The sequence below is a fragment of the Eucyclogobius newberryi genome, unplaced genomic scaffold (assembly GCF_026437365.1).
Source record: "Eucyclogobius newberryi isolate DKJ021-1_F unplaced genomic scaffold, fEucNew1.0.hap1 SCAF_20, whole genome shotgun sequence".
In the NCBI taxonomy this organism is placed as follows: Eukaryota; Metazoa; Chordata; class Actinopteri; order Gobiiformes; family Gobiidae; genus Eucyclogobius; species Eucyclogobius newberryi.
The window spans coordinates 17,255,347-17,274,244 of NW_027315835.1; the positions used below are offsets into that span (position 1 = coordinate 17,255,347).

Genomic DNA, 18,898 nt, shown 5'->3' on the forward strand with positions numbered 1-18,898 from the left:
AGGCCTCAGTGAGCATTAAAGAGCTTCTGCTCTAGAGGGATTGGCTCTGCTCCGCTCAGTGACAGGCAGAAGCAGCAAAGCTGCAGCTCAGGTCCAGTCTGATAGTGGTGAGTGATGGGCTGCAGGGACGGCCACAAGGGACCTCTTTGTGTTGTTAGCTGCTGTGAATCTCTTGAGTAATGGTCAGAGGAAATATCAAAAGGCAAACGACTTAAAATGAAATGTAATTACAAGTCATGAGTATAAGTGAAGCGCTATAGTGTTTCTCAAACTGTGCTACGTGCACCAGGGGTTGTACGCGGGCTGCTTCAAGACCTCAGACTACTTTTAACAAGATATTAAAGACTAAAGACCTTTAGTCATGATTTTTAATCCTATCCAAGATCTGATTTAGTCTGTACTTGTTGAGTGGTTCTTGATGTGAACATTTTGAGAAACACTGCTATAGGTCATGTTTTACAGACCTATAGAACCTACAGAACTCTTAATAGTAATTGGATCTTTAGTATTTAGCGAGCCGCTACACACTAAAGATCCAATTGCTATTAAGAGTTTTGTTGTGATACTTTGTGATCAAAGGCCTAGTTACAAATATTATACTAATGTTTCTGGATTTTAAATCATATTTCACATGAAATTACCATCAGGTGTTTTATAAAGGGTATTTTCCTTTTCCAGTCTGTTGATTGCACCTGTAGCCTTGTAGCAGTTTACTCATGTAATGTTACTCTCAGTATTCTCAAGTTGTATCATTTGCACTCCATTTAAAACATACAATGTCTTTAAATAAGATAACTCAGTTCCGGAAAAGCATCTGTTATGCAGCATGTGTTACTGCCAGTCTTATTCAACCAAAAGGAATGAATCACAGCCTTGAGTTCAACATAATTTCATCTCACAAAAAGGACAAAAAAAAAGAAAAACCCAATTTTTCTTTGCTTCTTGGCTCTCATCTAGCATTAGACCTCTGGCAGAACAGTCCGTGTCAGTGCAGTATTAGGAGTTGACGAGTTAGTCCCAGTGGAGAGAGGCGAAGTTATCAGGTCTTTAGTCCCCAAACGTCTGCTACTTCAACAGCACATCACATAAAGCATTTGCCTGTTATGCACACCCGGCCGCAACGCGCTTAACCAAGAAATAAAGCAAAGAAACAAACAATGTATATCAAAAACACTGTCCAAGCAAAACATAAGAAACCTCTCTGTCTATTCTCTACATAAACATATTATAATTCAACTGTTTTTGCTTGTTCAAATGTAGAAGAGCGGTCCGAAGACGCAGGTTGTGAGTTCACTCCCCCAATTCTTGCCGTTGTCTGTCTCTGAATGTGTTAATTGTGTGTTCAGTTGCTGTCAAAGCTGCACAATCTCTATAATAACAGCGTTACAAGCCCATTAGGCCCGTAGACTTTGCAGAGGTGGAGGAGTTAGCAGGTCTTGTCCATCAGAGCCGAACCACCGAGACCCCCCACTCAAGCTGTAATCACGTAAAGCCCATATCATGTCTCTCCCTTCCCGGCCCCCTCCCGCAATGGGGCTATTACCGTCCCAGTGTTTCCTAGCAACGCTCGGAGGATATTATTGGGGCTGAAGATGGGGAGAGTTAACACTGTTTAGGGGGTGTTGTCGTGTTTATGTGCCTGTAAGTGCAAGTCTGCGTGTGTCTGTAAGGAGTGACATGGTCCAGGATGTGTCAGCAGAGCTCTGTGAACTTTTCCTGCAGCGTGTCGTACGAACCTGTCCTCTGTCCACTAAGGTCAACGAAGAGTTATCACATCGGCAAACAAGACTGCTACGAAACACATTGCAATCGCAGGTTCATTTGACATGTTTTCATCTTGCCATTCAAAAAAGTAATTTTTTCAAGATTTGGTTTAAGGCCTCGCAATTGAACATAATTTAATCAAAATCACAATTTGCAAAGGTGGAATCTTAAATAATAGAAAGTCTTTTACAAAATATCCAGTCTTAGGAAGAGCTAGATAGAAAGCACTTGTTGTACCTGTGGGTCAGACTGAAATTAGTGGGATTATTGTTCGTTTATCAATTCTTATTTCTCTCAATTCTCTTAAATGTTCCTGGATTTTTTTTACAATGTGCACTCAAAACAGAAGCATTCTTTTTTTTTAATCATAAATCTATTTGCAGTCACAGTATTTGTCAGAAAAATCTTGCAGCCCTAATGAGGTTCAGGTAGAGCCGGGCGCTATGACAAAAAATGAGTCACTGTCCTCATGCTGATCAATCAGGATTTTATATTCCATTTGATTTTGTCTTATTAAAAACTAACAAAATGGCTTTCAATTTTAATTTCCTGAACATGAATGATACAAGCTTTTATTAATTGCAAGTATACGCTACATTAACTACACAGACTCAGCTAATTTTTTTTTGTTTTGTTTGTTGGGGCTTAAAGACTGGTAGGATTTATAGAGAACCCCTTAAACTTTACTGCTAAATTATGGGAAAATCTTTATTGTCTCAAAACCTTCCCAAAGCCTCAAAGGTCTGAACTGTGTCAGATTTAACGGCGTGTCACAGGCTTCTGTCTATACAACCGGACAGCTCACAGCTTGTGCAGTGACAAAATGTATGAACGAGTGAAAAGTGAAGCCTTTGTGATCGATAAAGATGTAACGGACCAGAGACAGACTGAAATACAATTCTTCCATTTGAAAAGGTCCAAAATTGAGTTGCCATTTCTATTACTAAAGGATATGTTGTCATTGTATTTGCATTACACGTTTTAAAATGCTTAATTAATTGTTGTATTATTATTTATTTCTTATGTAAGAGAAATGGAATTTGTTTCGCATTTGTATGGTTGTGATGTTACACTGGTTAGAATATGATGGGACTATTATTCTGACTTAACTGAACATAAGTTGGATGCCTGGGAAAAATACCATTGCAAGATATTAGTATACGTATTTTCCGGACTATAAGTCGCACCTTTTTTCATAGTTTTGGCCGGGGTGCGACTTATACATATACTTATACTCCGGAGCGACTTATTGATGTGTGATATGTGATATTATTTGTTATTTTTACACTTGCAACTGCATTTCATACTCAAGTGCAACTTATATATGTTTTTTTCTTCTCTATTATGCATTTTTTGGCTGGTGCGACTTATAGTCCGGTGCGATTTATTGTCCAGAAAATATGGTAGTAGTTTACCTTTTTTTCCACCCCATAATAACCCTGTTGTTCCTTACCAATTATTTAACTGTGTCTTATTATACAAAATCTACATTTATTAGTGTTTTGTTCCTTCACCATAAGCTCTGAGTTGTAGATAGACTGATGCATGTATGTTGAGTAATCTTGATCTATCTTTTTGAAACCTTTTTTTTTTTCCATGGACCACTCCTGAACGACAGGGATTTTAGTAAGTAATTAATCCAGCAATATTAATGTACAGATCTTCTTTGACACATTGTTACGTGTAGTTTCCTCTTTTTCTGACACCTCAGTTCTGCTTTCGTATATTTTCCAATTAAATCCAAATCCCGGTGGACTTTCAACACTGCTGTGTGAATCAAAGCAGTGCCCCTGACATGTCCAATCAATATCCCCTCCACAACAGCCCACTCTGCGCGTCGCTGCACTGTTTCCTGCCAAAGCATTTTCTCTTTTATTCCTTTCTGTCAAGACATTTTCTGAGATTAAAAAGACAATTTGAATTTCATAAACTGATGATGATAAGAGCGAGCTGAGAGAGGCTTATCTCACAGAGCCATCCTTTACGGCATATGTGCTTGTGTTTGCGCTGCCCTCGCCTGCACACAGGATTCATCATAGCACTATTTCTAATCCTTCAACATTTAGGATTTTCATATTATTGCTAAGTTTGCTTATACTATTTTGCTACTATATTTTACTGGATTATTGGAAAAAAATTATATATATATATATCTATGAGGGGAAAAGATGAATAAAGTTGGGCCTTTCAGGAATAGGTTTAGAATGGTCTGGATCTATAACACAACTATAATAAGACCGCATGATGATATTATTAATAAGTATAAGATAAGTATTCTTTGTGTGTAAAATTGCGTTGTCTTTTTTGTGATCATTGAAATCGAGTCCGATATCTTAATTCATTATGAGATAGTAAACATATACATTTCAATTAGAAAGCATCAGTAAAGGATTTTTTGTGACAGCATTTACCCCTAAACTAATATAAGTCGTTGGCAGAGGCAAAGGTTTTCTCTCGTTCTGATTAACATTAACATTAACATTAACATTAACATTAACACCCAGATCAAACGTGACGGATAATTAACTAGACAAACATATTTTCTTCTACAATCCGACGCTGTTTAAGTCTAGATAGCTTTGTCACTGTACAATGATTTCCAACTACAAACCAACGTTGTTTTCTTCTGCCCTTTCTTTTCCCTTTTGCATATATTGCGTATATTTAATAGAATTCAGGTTGTATTGCGGTTCAGTGCACATCACCTGAGGCTGTACGAATGCACTTTTAAAAGGGAAGAAGCCGGGGCGAGCGATGCCACGCTCCCATTACTGAGAACATTTGATTTCTCTGTTTCATACTCACACTTGACTTCGTAATGGCCCGCATGTTTGATAAATAATGAACCCTTTCAAGGATGAACATTTTGCTTTTGGGCTTAATTTGCTTTTTTCTGTTTGCCGGAATCCATTGTTTTGATTTTTCAATATCTGAAGGTTAAGAATTAGAAAAATAGTTTAGACTTTTGTTGTTGCATGCCCTAAATCCAACATTACAAACATTTCTCTGCAGAGGGATCCAGAGGGAAGGACAAGCCTTTGGAATTGATGACAATAATATAATACACCAATATAGTGCAATAAACAAATAACAAAAATGACTTACTGACTAAATAAAGACTTATGCATTTACCACATTTACCTTGTTTACTGTTTAGTAAGCCACACCCCAGAAATGAATAAATGCATTGAAGATACATTACATAAAGGTGCGTTTTGAGACTTTTCCGCACAAATACAGGTTTTTTAATGTCATCAAGATCAATAGGCTTAATACCATACTGTGGAACATTCCAGGTGAAGCAATAACATCTCCATGGAGACAAGAGAAAAGTGCACCTTACTAACATATTCAGACTCAGACACTATAAGCATACATCATTATTAGATTAGATTACTGGTAAATCCTAAAAAAATTAAAACATATTTAGTTGAGAATCTTATAAATGATCATATATAGCCCATGCATTGACTATCTTCAATGAGTTGAAAAATAAAATAAAATCACAATTGCCTTTGCTCACATTATTACTTTCATTGATTTCTGGACATGATCGAAACCATAGTTACACGAACAAGCTTTGTCTTCGGAATGACACATACTGTTCTTCTGTTTATACATATGTTCTATATATCGCCACTCAGAGCCACCAAGGCCACTCTATCCAGGTGGTAAGTCTTCTGTTTGCTTCTACTTTAGCTTTACAAACTGAGCTCTGAACAACAAAAAGCCTTGTGACAATATTCTCTTTGCATGCATAATAATGATAACACTATTGAATTACAGCAGACTGTATAGGGAACGGAAACATTTTAGCAGAAGTAGCAGGTAAAAAACACATCTATGCGCTGAGTATTCCACCTCTTATTGCAGCTTGGGGCGAAAACATTGCACAGTTTCCCTTTATTATGTGGGGCGCGTGCCGGAGCAGAGTTATGAAGTAATAAAATAACGCTGTTGTATACTCTTGCCTGGAGCTTGTGCTTACAGATACTACCCCCAGAATTGTACTTTAGAACACAATTTGGGAAAAAAAACATATTTCATTGTATACATTACTCATTTATGGAACAGGATTAAGTTTAATTAAAGCATACTTGACTTTCTCTGAGACTGAGATGCATAATTTAGAACAAAATGTCAGCAATTTACATTCAGAGTTTGGTGTTGTAAAAGTAGAACTGATAAATAGTTTGGCCATTTTACAGATTAAGAACACGGCCGTTTGAATGTATAATTTATATATTATTTGTAAGCCATTTTTGATCATTAATTTGTTCTTAATGACCATTACTGGGAGGTGGTTTCTGAATCTGTATAGCAAACATTACAAGACAACATATTTTTACATTAATTTAATACTCCTTTTCAAGTCTTTACAAACTCTAGTCCACAAAATCGTTAATTTATCTCCTCCTCCTTTTCCCTGTAAAGCCAGCATTTCCATTTCACGCCGTGTGGTAGAGAGGAACTTAGCACAACATTATCAGGTAGCAGAGGCGTCTCCCGCTGAAAACATGGTGCAGTGGAGAGGTTTTCAGCCTCATCACGCAGCGACCTTGTAGACACATTTCTATTAGACAAAGAACAGAAAAAGCCTGTACATCCAATAATGCAGTGGTGAGCTCGTCCTGAATCCTGCTCTCGACATAAAAACATGGGGGAGATGATTGTGCTTTCAACAGAATTTTCTTTCTTTCTTTATTTGACAGGGACACTGCAATCATACATAGTTACGAAACAAAGCTTGTAGCTGATGTGATGCATACAAAGTTGTGCAGATATAAAAGACATTAAAACACATTTCCATTCTTATAAATGAATCTGTGATACATGTATAAAGCTCATTCTTCCTCACTCACACATTTTCACTCATGCATTATCACTCATTCACTTCCATGTCACTTACAGGTGGGTGCAGTTTTCATGTTCTTTCAGACAGCACTTAAGTCTGGAGGTGAACATTTTTACCTCCAAAATGCACTTTATTTCAAGGTAATGAATTCCAGAGTTTACAGCTCTTACAGGAGAAGGATGATTGTCCAAATGAAGTCTGCACTGTGAGATTTGACCCTTTTGGTTTGAGGAGCCTCTTGTCACTGCTGCTGCTGTTTAGTCTCTGTATTAATGTACTGAGCGGTTCAAGTTATTGATACATTTGAAACATAATTAAAGAAAGCACAGTTTACTGTAACTTTCAAAAAGTAATAAATTAGAATTCTTAAGAATGTGGCAATGGTGAAATCGGACAGGTTTTCTATCCATAATTTTGATTTCCTTGTTGTAAAGTGAACCGATTTTCTTTGTGGCTGAGGGAGCTCTCTCATGCTGTCGTGCAGTATGAGATGTGAGAGAATATCATAGCGTGCATGTACAGCAGGGCCACTTGGTCTGATTAGTTTAAAACAATCTAGATTTATTTGCATTGTTTTGGATATTTTCTTAATTTGTTTGTCAAATTTTAGCTGGGGGTCTAATACCAACCAAAGATATTTGAATTCATCAACCAACTGTATTTTTTCAGTTTGAAGATTGATTAAGTCCTGATAATCAGCGAGAGCCTTTCTAGATTGAAAGCTCCTTACCCTATCTCTAAGGGAGCGCCTAGACACTCATTTCGACCACTTGTAGCCGCCATCTTGTCCTTTCGGTCATTACCCAAACCTCATGACCATAGGTGAGGGTAGGAACATGTCGGTGCACTGTCCAGTAGCCCTCCCATGGACTCTGAGAAGGTCCGGTACTCTGCAACATCAGAGAAATGGAGCATCCAACCCCTCTCGAGGAGATGGGTTCCAGAGCCCGAACTGTGGGTGGAGGTGAGGCCAGCCCCCCGTTCAGAAGCCCCTTATGACGAGTGCTACAACAAGGCTTCAACAGTTACATCGCCTGGATTGGCGTTACCGGTGCCCATCCTAGAGCCAGGCCTGGGGTGGCCGAGCATCTGGTGACAGCCCCACGAGCGACGTGGGGCTGTCCCCCCATGGACCCACCAAGTGCTGGATGATCCGTAAGTAAAGTAAACGTCAGTCCATTTGCTTGCAATGTGCACACTTGAACATTACATTTCAAAATGTTAATCGCTATATATTGGCCCATTGTAAATGTTTATTCAAGTTATTAGTCGAGAGTGCCTGGACCTATGCTCTGAATTGACTTGGAGGATGCCCTTCTGTCAGTTGTCATCTGTGCATAACAAGGTTGATTGTTTTTGCTGGAGTCATTTGCTCTTGTCAGCGCTGTGGAGTGCTCTTGTTGTGGTCAGCTGTTTTCCTGCTCTAGCACTACCACCAGTCGTTCCATGACATGCCTGTTGTGACTATGCATTTCTAATGAGCTAATTTTGAATTTCTCACCTCTTTACCTCGAAACGTTGTGAGAGTATGCACAAGAAGAGCTGTGGACCTTGGTGGCTAGAGTTGCCAATTGCAGTATTATTGTATATGTGGTGTAATCTGCTTTGGCGTGAGCGGAGAGGTTCTTCCCGAGGCTGTTCATGTCTAATGTTAAATCACTCATGCATGTCGCAGCGCTGTACCAACTTGATAGGCCTGGAACATACATGACTGTGAGAGAATCTGTGACAGCCATAGGAGCAGACCTTGAGCGAGAGCATAGGATCAAGGAGCAACTTGAACTGCATGAAGAAAAAAATGCAATCACTTTGATGGATAGTAGTGACTTTTCTGCTTCTCATTTTGATTGACACTTTCATTGAGTAAGGAACAAAGAAATAATTTTAAAAACGCAATAAAAGAACACAGGGGACAGAAATTGTGTCCACTCAATAGACGCACCAGGTGGAAATAGCCTGTTCGCTTGTCCATCAATGACTCAAGAGCCATTAGCTTAATTATAAGGAAGGATGGGAACTACAGCAACTTGACTTCAGCATGCCAGCCAGAGAGGGTTTAGTCAGGGTGTACTAATTTGATGTTAACATAAAAAGACGAAGACGGGAGCGGTTTAATGAGACGGTCTTTTAAATAAGTCCCAGCTCAACAGGCAGTGTTCCAGAAACACACAGAAAGCGACATATTGCATTAAGGCCTTGAGCTTTTCAGCAAATTGAGAGGCAAGACAAAAAAGTAATACAATATATCATAATTACTTAACAAAAACAAGACTCACATGATATACAAAGTACAGACAATAGAGCAAAGGTCAAATTGTGCTTTTGTTTTTTCTAATAAGACAGACGCAAAAACAAAGCAATGCTGGTAGGACGTCCGCCTTCGTCAGAGGTGGCATCCGATCGTGACGTGTGTCTTATCTCTGAGTAATGGTCTCTGGTCTCTGTGTAATGGTCTCGCTTCCTGATTTATTTTTTAAAGTCCTTTATTAGTTTTTAACATATTGTATTTCCATCAAACACACTGCTGAAATCTTTTTTTTAGTTTCTTTTAAGCATGTTTCAGTAATCCTGCTTTCAGTCTGTCTCTGCTGAGCTCAAACACTTGCCCTTTGCTGGTGGCCTGCTTCAGCAAGCTTGAAATCTATCAAGCTCCTCTGTGTTTTTAAAGTCTACACTTCACTGGATCTGTTCCAATCTGTTCTATTTCAGATCATATTTTGCATTGCCTTGACTATGTTTTTCTGACAGCTGCCATTGTAGATGCACACTGCTTTCCCATTCAGTGCGCTGCATAGTGCAGAATTGATGGGTTCTCAATTTCCCGTTGCACGGCAAGAAGATTGATGATTATTTAATAGAGGTTACCAACTGGCATTTAAATCGAAAAATCCTCCTCAACAGAATAATGGGGAGCACAATTGATATAGCGTTGTTTTTGTTTTTGTCCATGTAGCTATTGTTTAACTGTATACGCCAAAATGGAAACTGAATGTAGTTTTTACATTATTGCTCCAACTGTGAAGAGCTTAGCTTTAAGAGATTTAGGACACTTCAACTCAACAACAATTAATACCCTCGGACTCAGAGCCATGTTATTTAAGAAGTGAAAAGTAATCAGTTCAACTGCATACGCATAAGCACATATAAATAAGAGTGCAGCCTGCGGCGTGTTCCTGGTTTTCGATTGTTTACTTGATTTTATTTTTTTTAGATGACAGATACAAACTAAATATTTAGAAGGGTTATAGACTTTTTGCCTGTATTTGTCATCAGACTGTTGTAGCTTTTTCTTATGTCTTACATTTTACTCTTACAGGAGTAAGATGTCTTTATACTTGCCATGGATTCTCATGTATTTTGCCACCCTGATATAATTCACCATGCTGTGATGCAATGTGCATAACCTCTATGGGGTTTTTAAGTGATAATGTCATCACTCTTTCTTCCAGGTCCAGCGTATTCATTATAAAGGCAGATTGGTCATCGTAACCTGCTCCAGGGGTTTTGAATGTATTCATTTTTAGAGATAAATCCATTTTTCCCCATAAATCTAAAATAATAACATATAATTATGATTTAGCAAGAAAACATTTAACTTCCCTAATATGTCTTTAATTCATCAGGATCCCTGTTTCTGCTGTTTTTGAGTCAATATAACTGCAAATTTGGACCCGTGACGACACAATCCCACCGGCCAGTGGTCATGAAGTCTTTAGGTTTATTACCTATTGTTGTATGGTTACATAGTTGAACTTAAATCTCTGATGAATGAGTGTCAGAGTTGGTTGGTGGTCTTGGCACAAAAGAGGACAACATGTGTTATAGTCTGGGTTGTTTTAGTAGTATGTGGGCATCACAATACAGTAACATTAACAAAGAGCATAGCATTCTCCTTCTTATCCTCAAAAGGTTACGTTGAGTTTCCGGGGAATTAACTCAACACAACATCCCCCAGAGTGACAGTAAGTCGTCCGTGGGCGGTTGAAAAGAGAGACGGGATGAGCGGGGGGGGGGGGCGACGGTGGCAGGCAGCGGAGCGCGTGACCATGCACCGTCACACAACACAAGCCGCGCGCGCTAAAGGAATAGAACCGCTATTCCCTCACCCTCCTCCCGCTGTCTGCCCTCTGCTCCCCCGTTTTCATCTCCTCTTGAACTATCTGGGCATTTAATTTTTAATGAAAACGCGCGGGGCTGCCTCGTTTTGTGCTCGCGCGCTCCTCTCTCTCCTCCTCCATCCTCTCCACTCTGCGCTTGTCCGTGCGCCCGCCACCTGTTAGTGAGTCTGGCTCTTCGGTCCGCACTGGGAACCACTTGTTTTATATGAGGAGTTTTAACTGTTGCTGCTAGCACTCAGGTAAGTGCCAATTTATAGTTTTTGGCACGTTTATAATAACAATAATTTTATTTTGACCAGCTTTGTTGTGTTATGTGTATCGTTTTTGTGTGTGTAGGCTGTTATTTTACTTAACTCCAGGCATATTCATCATTATCACAAAGAAGGCAGGTGCAACATGTGTCTTTATGCTTTTTATAGCCCTACCTGATCTGTCACTTCGCTTTCACGTCTTTTACGCACACGCACGCACGCACACACTCGCGCGGGCATAATATGACAATGAAGTTTACTCAGCAGCCAGGCGTCTTAAAATAACTTCTAATTGACAAGGACTCCATGTCACCAAGCTTATGCCATAGATGCGCTGACTACCACGCGTATAATGAGAAAGTGCACACAGAGAGATGCGCTGTACCATCTGCCCGTGTCAGTGCTGGAGCTCGTTATATAAAGGTGAGGCTCTGGTGGACCGCTGAGTGGGACACTGGAGGAAAATGGACAAGTGGGCGCAGGAGATGTGCTGACAAACTACAGGTGATATAACTGTTGTGCTGAGGGTCTGAGGGGGTGCGTAATTTAATTTTAATTTCATCTGAAGGAGCTAAGTGTGGAGAAGGGCGTCACATGTTGCACTGTGGAAAGATATAGATCTCCACCTACAGAAATACAAAGTGCTTTGCTTTCTACATTTACTTTTTTTTTTTTAGATATAACTACTGCCAATTATTTATTTTTTTTTATCACAAATGTAATGTCCAAGTTGCATGCACATCTGACAGATTTTCCTAAACAATGAGATATAATAAACATAAAAAAGAGTCGAGACAGTGTCCTTAATATACAAGGCTCGTATTGGCCATAGGCTCCACAAGAAGAGAGCTTTGTGTTCTAACATCAACACCGTTTACAAAACTTTTATCATTTTTTGCCTATTTCTTATATTGCCAAACCTTTTGTAATACTTACTATGGATGCAATGCATGACCTGTATATGTGACTCCATGCAATTACATAATGTATAACCACAGGGCAGTATGCTGCTGATATGTGCCATGTATATAGAGATCAGATGAAGGAATTATGCATTATGCAGTTCATACTGTTGCTCGAAGGCTGTGGGGATGTGAAAAAATGGACACGGTCAGATTTGTTAAAGAGCATAGAGTATAGAGTGTCACATGACGCGACCATAAGATATGATGAAAGGAGGAGATGAGAAAGACTCCAGCTGCCAGCACGAGGGTGATCAATCATGAGCTTGCTGGGAGCTTCTGCTGGCATCTCCCCCCAGCTGAGTGGCCTCTGCCTGGGCTGTCTCTGCTGGTGGCAGTGCTGGTGCTGCTTGGTGGATGAAGGAGCACCAGCTCTTGGCCACATGTGCCTGCCCTGAGAGGCGACTGACTGTGCACATTATATCAACAAGCAAAACAGCACGCCAGCCTGTGAAAACTCCATTTCCTACAACCAGGGGGATTAATGGCAAGTGAGGCAATGTGGCACGTCTATGTGAAGTGTTTTTCTAGCGATATGTAAATGTGTTGTGGTGTACAATAAAGTGTCAATGCTGGTTTGTCTGAAGATCATTATAGACAGGTAAAAGTTAGTGATTAAATAGTTACATTAATGTTATTACTTGGAACTGTTAGCAGAAACAGTTGAAATTTCCCGCTTAAAACGCCAGTGGTCTTGATCAGTGGATTGTAGATATGAAATATCACACAGAGGCACAGAGAGGTAAATATATTTCCACATTTTCCGCCGAGGCTGACTGTGTCCTATGGGCCTTAGGCTGGAGTGGACAGGGGACAATTGTGGGAGCCAGCATAGGGATGTACAAAGACACATGAGGGGTTCAAATCTGACATATTTTTTTCATTTGTACTTACTAACACTGTAAGACAAATGAAATCAGTCAGAGAAGTAGGTGATGGACACAGTTCATCTAAATCTTTTTCATCTTGAGATACTCCAAATGACAAATGCTCCTTTGTCTTCCAAAACAAATGTTTTACAAATTACAAGTCAAAAGTATACACTACCTCTTCATTATTATCTTTAGTTGAACATAAATCTTTAGAAAACAGATGACTAACAACAATGTTTTGCGTCCCCATGGCTGACATTTTCATTAATGTAACCCCACTAAACAACAGCAGCAAATGACATATAACTGTGACATTAACTATTAATGATATACACAAACTAAATAAAGCGTTATTTTTGCGTCAAAAATACACTCAAAACAGCGGATTGTTTTGTTTCAACCACTTTTCACTAAAGCGTGAATGAACAAAGTCGGAATCCATCCCGTTTGTAAGTGTGATATACCACACCTAAAGTAAAGTTATATCATAAATGCGCAATCAAATATTTGGGGGTTTTGTCCTTTTTTGGCCAAAGAGGCACTGACACAGAGCTTAATTAAGCCACGTGAACTCTGACCAGCTCAGGGCTTCAAAAGTCATTAAAGCAGCCACATTATGCCACATTTGAACCCTGTTAAAAGCTCAATGGTGTTATAAGGGTTTTCCCTAAAATTCCCGTTTTCACCCCTGCTCACATTATTTGAACACAACTGTTGCGAAGGTGTAGGTAGAAAAACAACATAGTTCTTAAATGACCGATATGTCAAAATGTGATCTTGTCTCGTTCTCATTGACCCAATCTTGTACCTTGTCTCGTCTTGTGGGAATTCTATCTTGTCCCTATTAATTACCAGAAAAAACATACAATTCTTGAGTGGGCTCTCCGTGGACACAAGATGTCCAGCTCTGATGCTATCACTCTGCAACAGAGGTCTGTCAAAGTCCTTTCATTCAGCGGAGTGTGTGAAGTTTGCAGCTGGTGCACAGTGGCACTGTGCTGGATAAATCTGTTTCATGCCGAGCCAGTGAAAAGCTGGCTGAGGCTCAGTGTTGTCCTCACAGCGAGAGGCCAAAGTGAACATGACAGTCGACCCTCACCGTCTGTAATTCAGATGAAGGTCAACAGTCAGAGACACCCACTTGCTCCATGTCCCATGGTCTGGGACTGGTCTGGGTCTGTGTCTGGCATCAAATTCATCTGTTTACGAATGGGCGCAGTTGATAGAGAATATAGCAGACTGGTCCACTTGTTGAGCCCAGTTTCAATCACTGACAAGACTAAGCTTGAAAGTCATAAACAAACAAATATCCCTGTGTGTTTACAGTGCAAACATTGCCACAGAATGTATTGATTAGACCAGCGTGAGCAGTTAGCATCCAGGAGAGCTGTTGCTCAGAGGGAGCACAACTCCTCTGGGCTTTTGTCCTCACAAAACCAAAGCAGCAACATATTTTTGCATTGTGATACCTTACATTAACCTTATGGTTGTGCAATAAACAAAGAGAACTGTGGAGTTCATTAGTGAGATGTGAAAACGCTGTTTAGTGCACAGTACAATTTAGATCCAGGAATATTTAAAGATAGAGATAATAAATAAAACTAAATGTTATGATGTCTGAATCTTGTTTGAGATCCAATATTGTGTCTATCTTCAATATCGTGTAATACAATATTTCTAATTTGTGGTTGATACCACACTGGTGTATTGTATTGTATGTACTATTATGTTGTATTGAATAATAAGGCATGTGTTTAATGCTGAAGAGAATTCACTTTTTAACAGTGCAGCTTGTTCATAGCATCAGCAAAAATACCCACAATGTGAAATACAATATTGGGCAATACAACAGTATACAACAGTTGAAATAGAGTGATTGTTAATTCAGGGCCACAGGCAAACATTGGAAATAAGAATTTGTTATTTGTCTGTTGAAATAAAGTTTGTTAATATTTATGGCAGGTCTATGCTCAAACAAAACACAAGATCAAAATGCCAGAAGATTATCGTCCCAGTGAAGAATGACCTTGTGAAATGAATATGTTGTTGTGGCATTGTTTCAATTCTGCAATGTCAAAAGATTTATTTCATTTCAGTGTTGCATTCATTTTGAACCAAGATTGATGCTGTGAGAGAGTGACCCCTGCACAAAGCCTTCTCCAGCTCGTCCCAAACACTCTCACTGGGTTCAGATCGGTATTAGATTAGTTTCTGCTTCTCCTTGACCCTTCTCAAACACACTGACATCTTTTCCATGACCACGGGTTTTGTCTTTCCACATGGTTGTTTCAGAATTGAGAAGCCAGTACTCATGCATCTCGTACCTCTTTACTTAGTTTTATCCAGATGATGACCTGTTTTTTCTTTGGAAAGGCAGTGTACTTTAGGTTGCATTAAACTTATATACAAATAGACTTATTCTCTTATTCTCAGGCGCTACTGTTACTGGTGAAAAGTGCAATCATTGTGATAGTAATTGGCCAATGCCTAACCATTGTGCTTTGTTAAGGGAAATATGTGTATCTGAAGGTACAACTACCATTATAAGTTTGGCGGTGGTTCGATTGGTGTGAAAATTCACACGGTTGTGTTTTTTACATTTGTGATGTGTGAATAGTTGTGTACATGGGCGTGTTTCAGAAATGTGCATATCCACTGACTTCCAATACAAAGTCTTTTTTGACCCCCCTCTCGAAATCAATCTAAAATGACTTGGTTTGGGGGGTGGGGCGGTGAATAAGGTGCAGGAAATGTGTGTGACATTCGGCATTTAGGAATTAGGTATAAAAAATCTGTATTAAAACTATGCTTTTAACATGGAAGTCTATGGGAGGAATCAGTTTGGAAAAATATGTATTTGTTCAAACTGATTGTATACCAAAACAAGCTTTTAATAAATGGGGATTGCTAAAATAGGCAAACAAACTGGCTTACTGCAAAAACTAAAACGTTCCCCAAAGTCCGTGTTCCTACTGTCATTCCACTCACATTGATTGTAGTCAGAGTTTAAAAATAATCATTAATATTGAACTATCGCATATAATTCCAATTTGCTGTACATGGTATTGGGCATAAACTGGGTTAATTATTTATGGTGGTGTATGAACTCAATTGTCAATCAAAAGAGGATCCCTTCAAAGAATATTGGAAAAATAAAAACTGAAAACTGAAATACAAATTTTGTACCAAATCCCAAAATTGATAATGGGTTTTATATATATATATATATATATATATATATATATATATATATATATATATATATATATATATATATATATATATATATATATATATATATATATATATATATATATATATATATATATATATATATATATATATATATATAGTACCTCAATGCCAATATTTTCGCTGATTATCAATATTGTTAGGCTGGTCACAGGGATCATAGTCAGAGGTTAAAAAAAGTATTGCTATGAAACTATTAATATTTATTTTAAAAGAAAGTAAAGTAAACTCATTCAACTGAAGGATAAATAAATAAATATATTTGAATTTGTATGAAAAAATCCTAGTGTGACTTTTTTTTCTTTTCTTAATTGACTGATTGATTATAGTCCATATTCCCACTGATTATCCCCCATTGTAGAGTGAAAATTATAGCACTATAATCGAATGATCACAGTAAGTTGTTTGTGACAAAAAACTGCCATCTAAGGGGTTAATGCATTTTGGGTAATAAGGGTCATAAAGCCAACAATTTAAACTAATTTAGTTAATTTTATTGTATTTCTGTAATTTCTTTGTGATTTGAATGCATTTTTCCTGCTGTGTGAAGCACTTTGAATTGCCTTGTGTATGAAATGTGCTCTACAAATAAACTTGCCTTGCCTTGCCTCACAATTTTATGGAAACACTCCCAGTGTATTCCTTTTTCTAACAAGCACAAGAGTTAAGCAATATGTTCTCAGTGTGTATTTAATAAAACTATATGTTTTCTTGTTTTCATAGACAAATTATAGACCCGAGTTTTAGTCATTCACAGCAACCAACTGAACAGTAAAAAGGTGTTGCCATTGCTATCTTGTTAGCAATGATTTTAAAAATGTTGTCGGAGTCAAGTCAGCCTTACAACAGTATTTATTATGAGATATTATGAGATAGAAAGCTCAAGTCTTGCAGCACAAGGCTAAAAACCTGTGGCGTTTGTCAGTCACAGGACTCTCGTCTCATTTCCATTTACATCCTTTAACATTTGTCTAATAATTGCCAGTGTGTCACACTTATCTGGGATTGTTAGGCACTTCAAATAACATTCATGCTTCAGAAGTTCGCCCACTATTTCTTGAGGGCTAAAGGGAGACCCTACCCCCAGTTTCCCTTATATTGTCTCCTTACTGATAAGTTGAGGATGTTCAGATGTGCTTTATTGAAATGCTAATTTGTGCGCATCCTTTGCGGTATTTTGTCATTTTGTGGGTAATATCTCTATTCTTTAAAGAGTCATAATTATGATGAAGGGTGTTTCTGTGTGTGAGTGATAAAAGCTTCCTCTAACAAGCTCTGCTTTTTCACCGTATGCCAATGAGACAGTTCAATTAGACGTGATGATATCTGGTGTACAACAGAACGAACTCACCAGGCTCTCTCTAAATCTGTATTTTCTGTTGAAGATTGCAGACACTTAAAGTCCTCATCTCACCGGGCAGGGTATTTCCATCTTTGAATATATTCATTATTGAGGATCAAAAATGCTAAAAAATCTTTGATGTTTAGCACAACAAAATTCCCACGTTTAAAGAGAATATTTGTGCATTTCGAGATACATTGTGGGTGTTTAGTTTTGAGTCTTTCACTGCTTTAACAGTAATTGTTTGTGTCTCTGTGTTGCAGCCCTATGACTGTGCGCAAAGGAAAGTCCTTAGCCGTCTCCATCCAGGAGCACATGGCCATCGATGTCTGCCCAGGCCCCATCCGTCCAATTCGGCAGATCTCTGCCTACTTTCCCCGGTTGTCACCCACTTCCTCCTTTTCAGAGCCTGTGTCGCCAAGTCATGGCGCTGCGCCCGCAACTCTGAGCCCGGGCGGCACTGGAGCTCATGGGGGCATGGCTCCAGGAGCAGGAGTTGGATCTAGCAGGAGTCTATTGTCGCCTCTGTTACCGGGGGCAGCGGGTGGGGGGGGCTCGCTGTCCGCCATGAGCAGTGTGGACACCTCCATCGAGATCGACAGCTGTGACAGCGACGATAACAGTGAGTCATCAGCATAGGTTTCACCTGTGGCATTTTAATAAAGCTCCTGCTGAAGTCCAGATGGGAAACGTCACAAGGTTTGCAAAGATAGAGCGGCTCTGGCTCAAAGACAGAGCAGAGATGGCTGTGACTGTGGCAGTAAAGGATGTGCATCCTCTGGCTCGAACACTGCAGCCTTCCAGAGAGACCAGTAATCAGCTGTTAGGCCTGCAGCTGTTTAGCCTGGATTAGCATGCAGCAGTGCATTTACACCCTCCACTGTTTCACTCTGTGAGCTTAAGTCTCATAGTCAAACACAGAAGAGCCTCATGATGCAGGCATCTGGGAGAATGTTGTAGTTGTCATGGTGATGAGATGCACCTGAGCCCAGCCTCGAGATACAAACAAATCACCTGCAACCAAAACACATCTTAACTTCAGAGCAACATCCTGAAATGTATCTGGCTTCATCAACAGACAGATCTTTGGCCATTAGCATAAATAGCCGCAGGTTCCATCTGTTATCTTCAGCCAAATCTGTTACTTTTTTTCTACATTTTTATCCTCGCTTTATTAATATGTTGTTTGTGTACTAAAACAGATCTGATGTTGCAATGCAGGCATACAAACTCTGATAAACGGAAGACATTTAGCCTGATTAAAACTGGGTTCTTATTAGAATTTAGAATTTGTAGCAGTACTGGAGAGGTGGATTTGTCACACTGACTTTTTAGTTACTCTGACTTAATTACATAACCCAATACTTAGATAGTCACTCACAGTTCGTGAGGTCTTACCATGCGCAAGTCGAACCGTCCATTCGTTTTTCCTTCTATATCTCTTCTTCCCACACACAGGTAGTACTAAATCACTACAAAAGC

At 39.1% G+C, this 18,898-nt stretch overlaps 1 protein-coding gene across 2 annotated transcripts in view; it reads left to right on the forward strand.

Moving 5' to 3' along the window:
• LOC140369305 (double C2-like domain-containing protein alpha) overlaps positions 1-18,898 on the forward strand; it is a 40,702-nt gene continuing 21,804 nt past the window's right edge. The window contains exons 1-2 of one of the 2 annotated variants that reach the window (XM_072456601.1): positions 1-107; positions 17,680-18,038. In XM_072456601.1, coding sequence (XP_072312702.1) covers positions 17,684-18,038 — 355 coding nt within the window. In that variant the 5' untranslated portion in view covers positions 1-107; positions 17,680-17,683. Of the gene's footprint in view, positions 108-10,662; positions 10,977-17,679; positions 18,039-18,898 lie in introns of those variants that run through there. The other variant, XM_072456600.1, reaches the window with a different exon arrangement.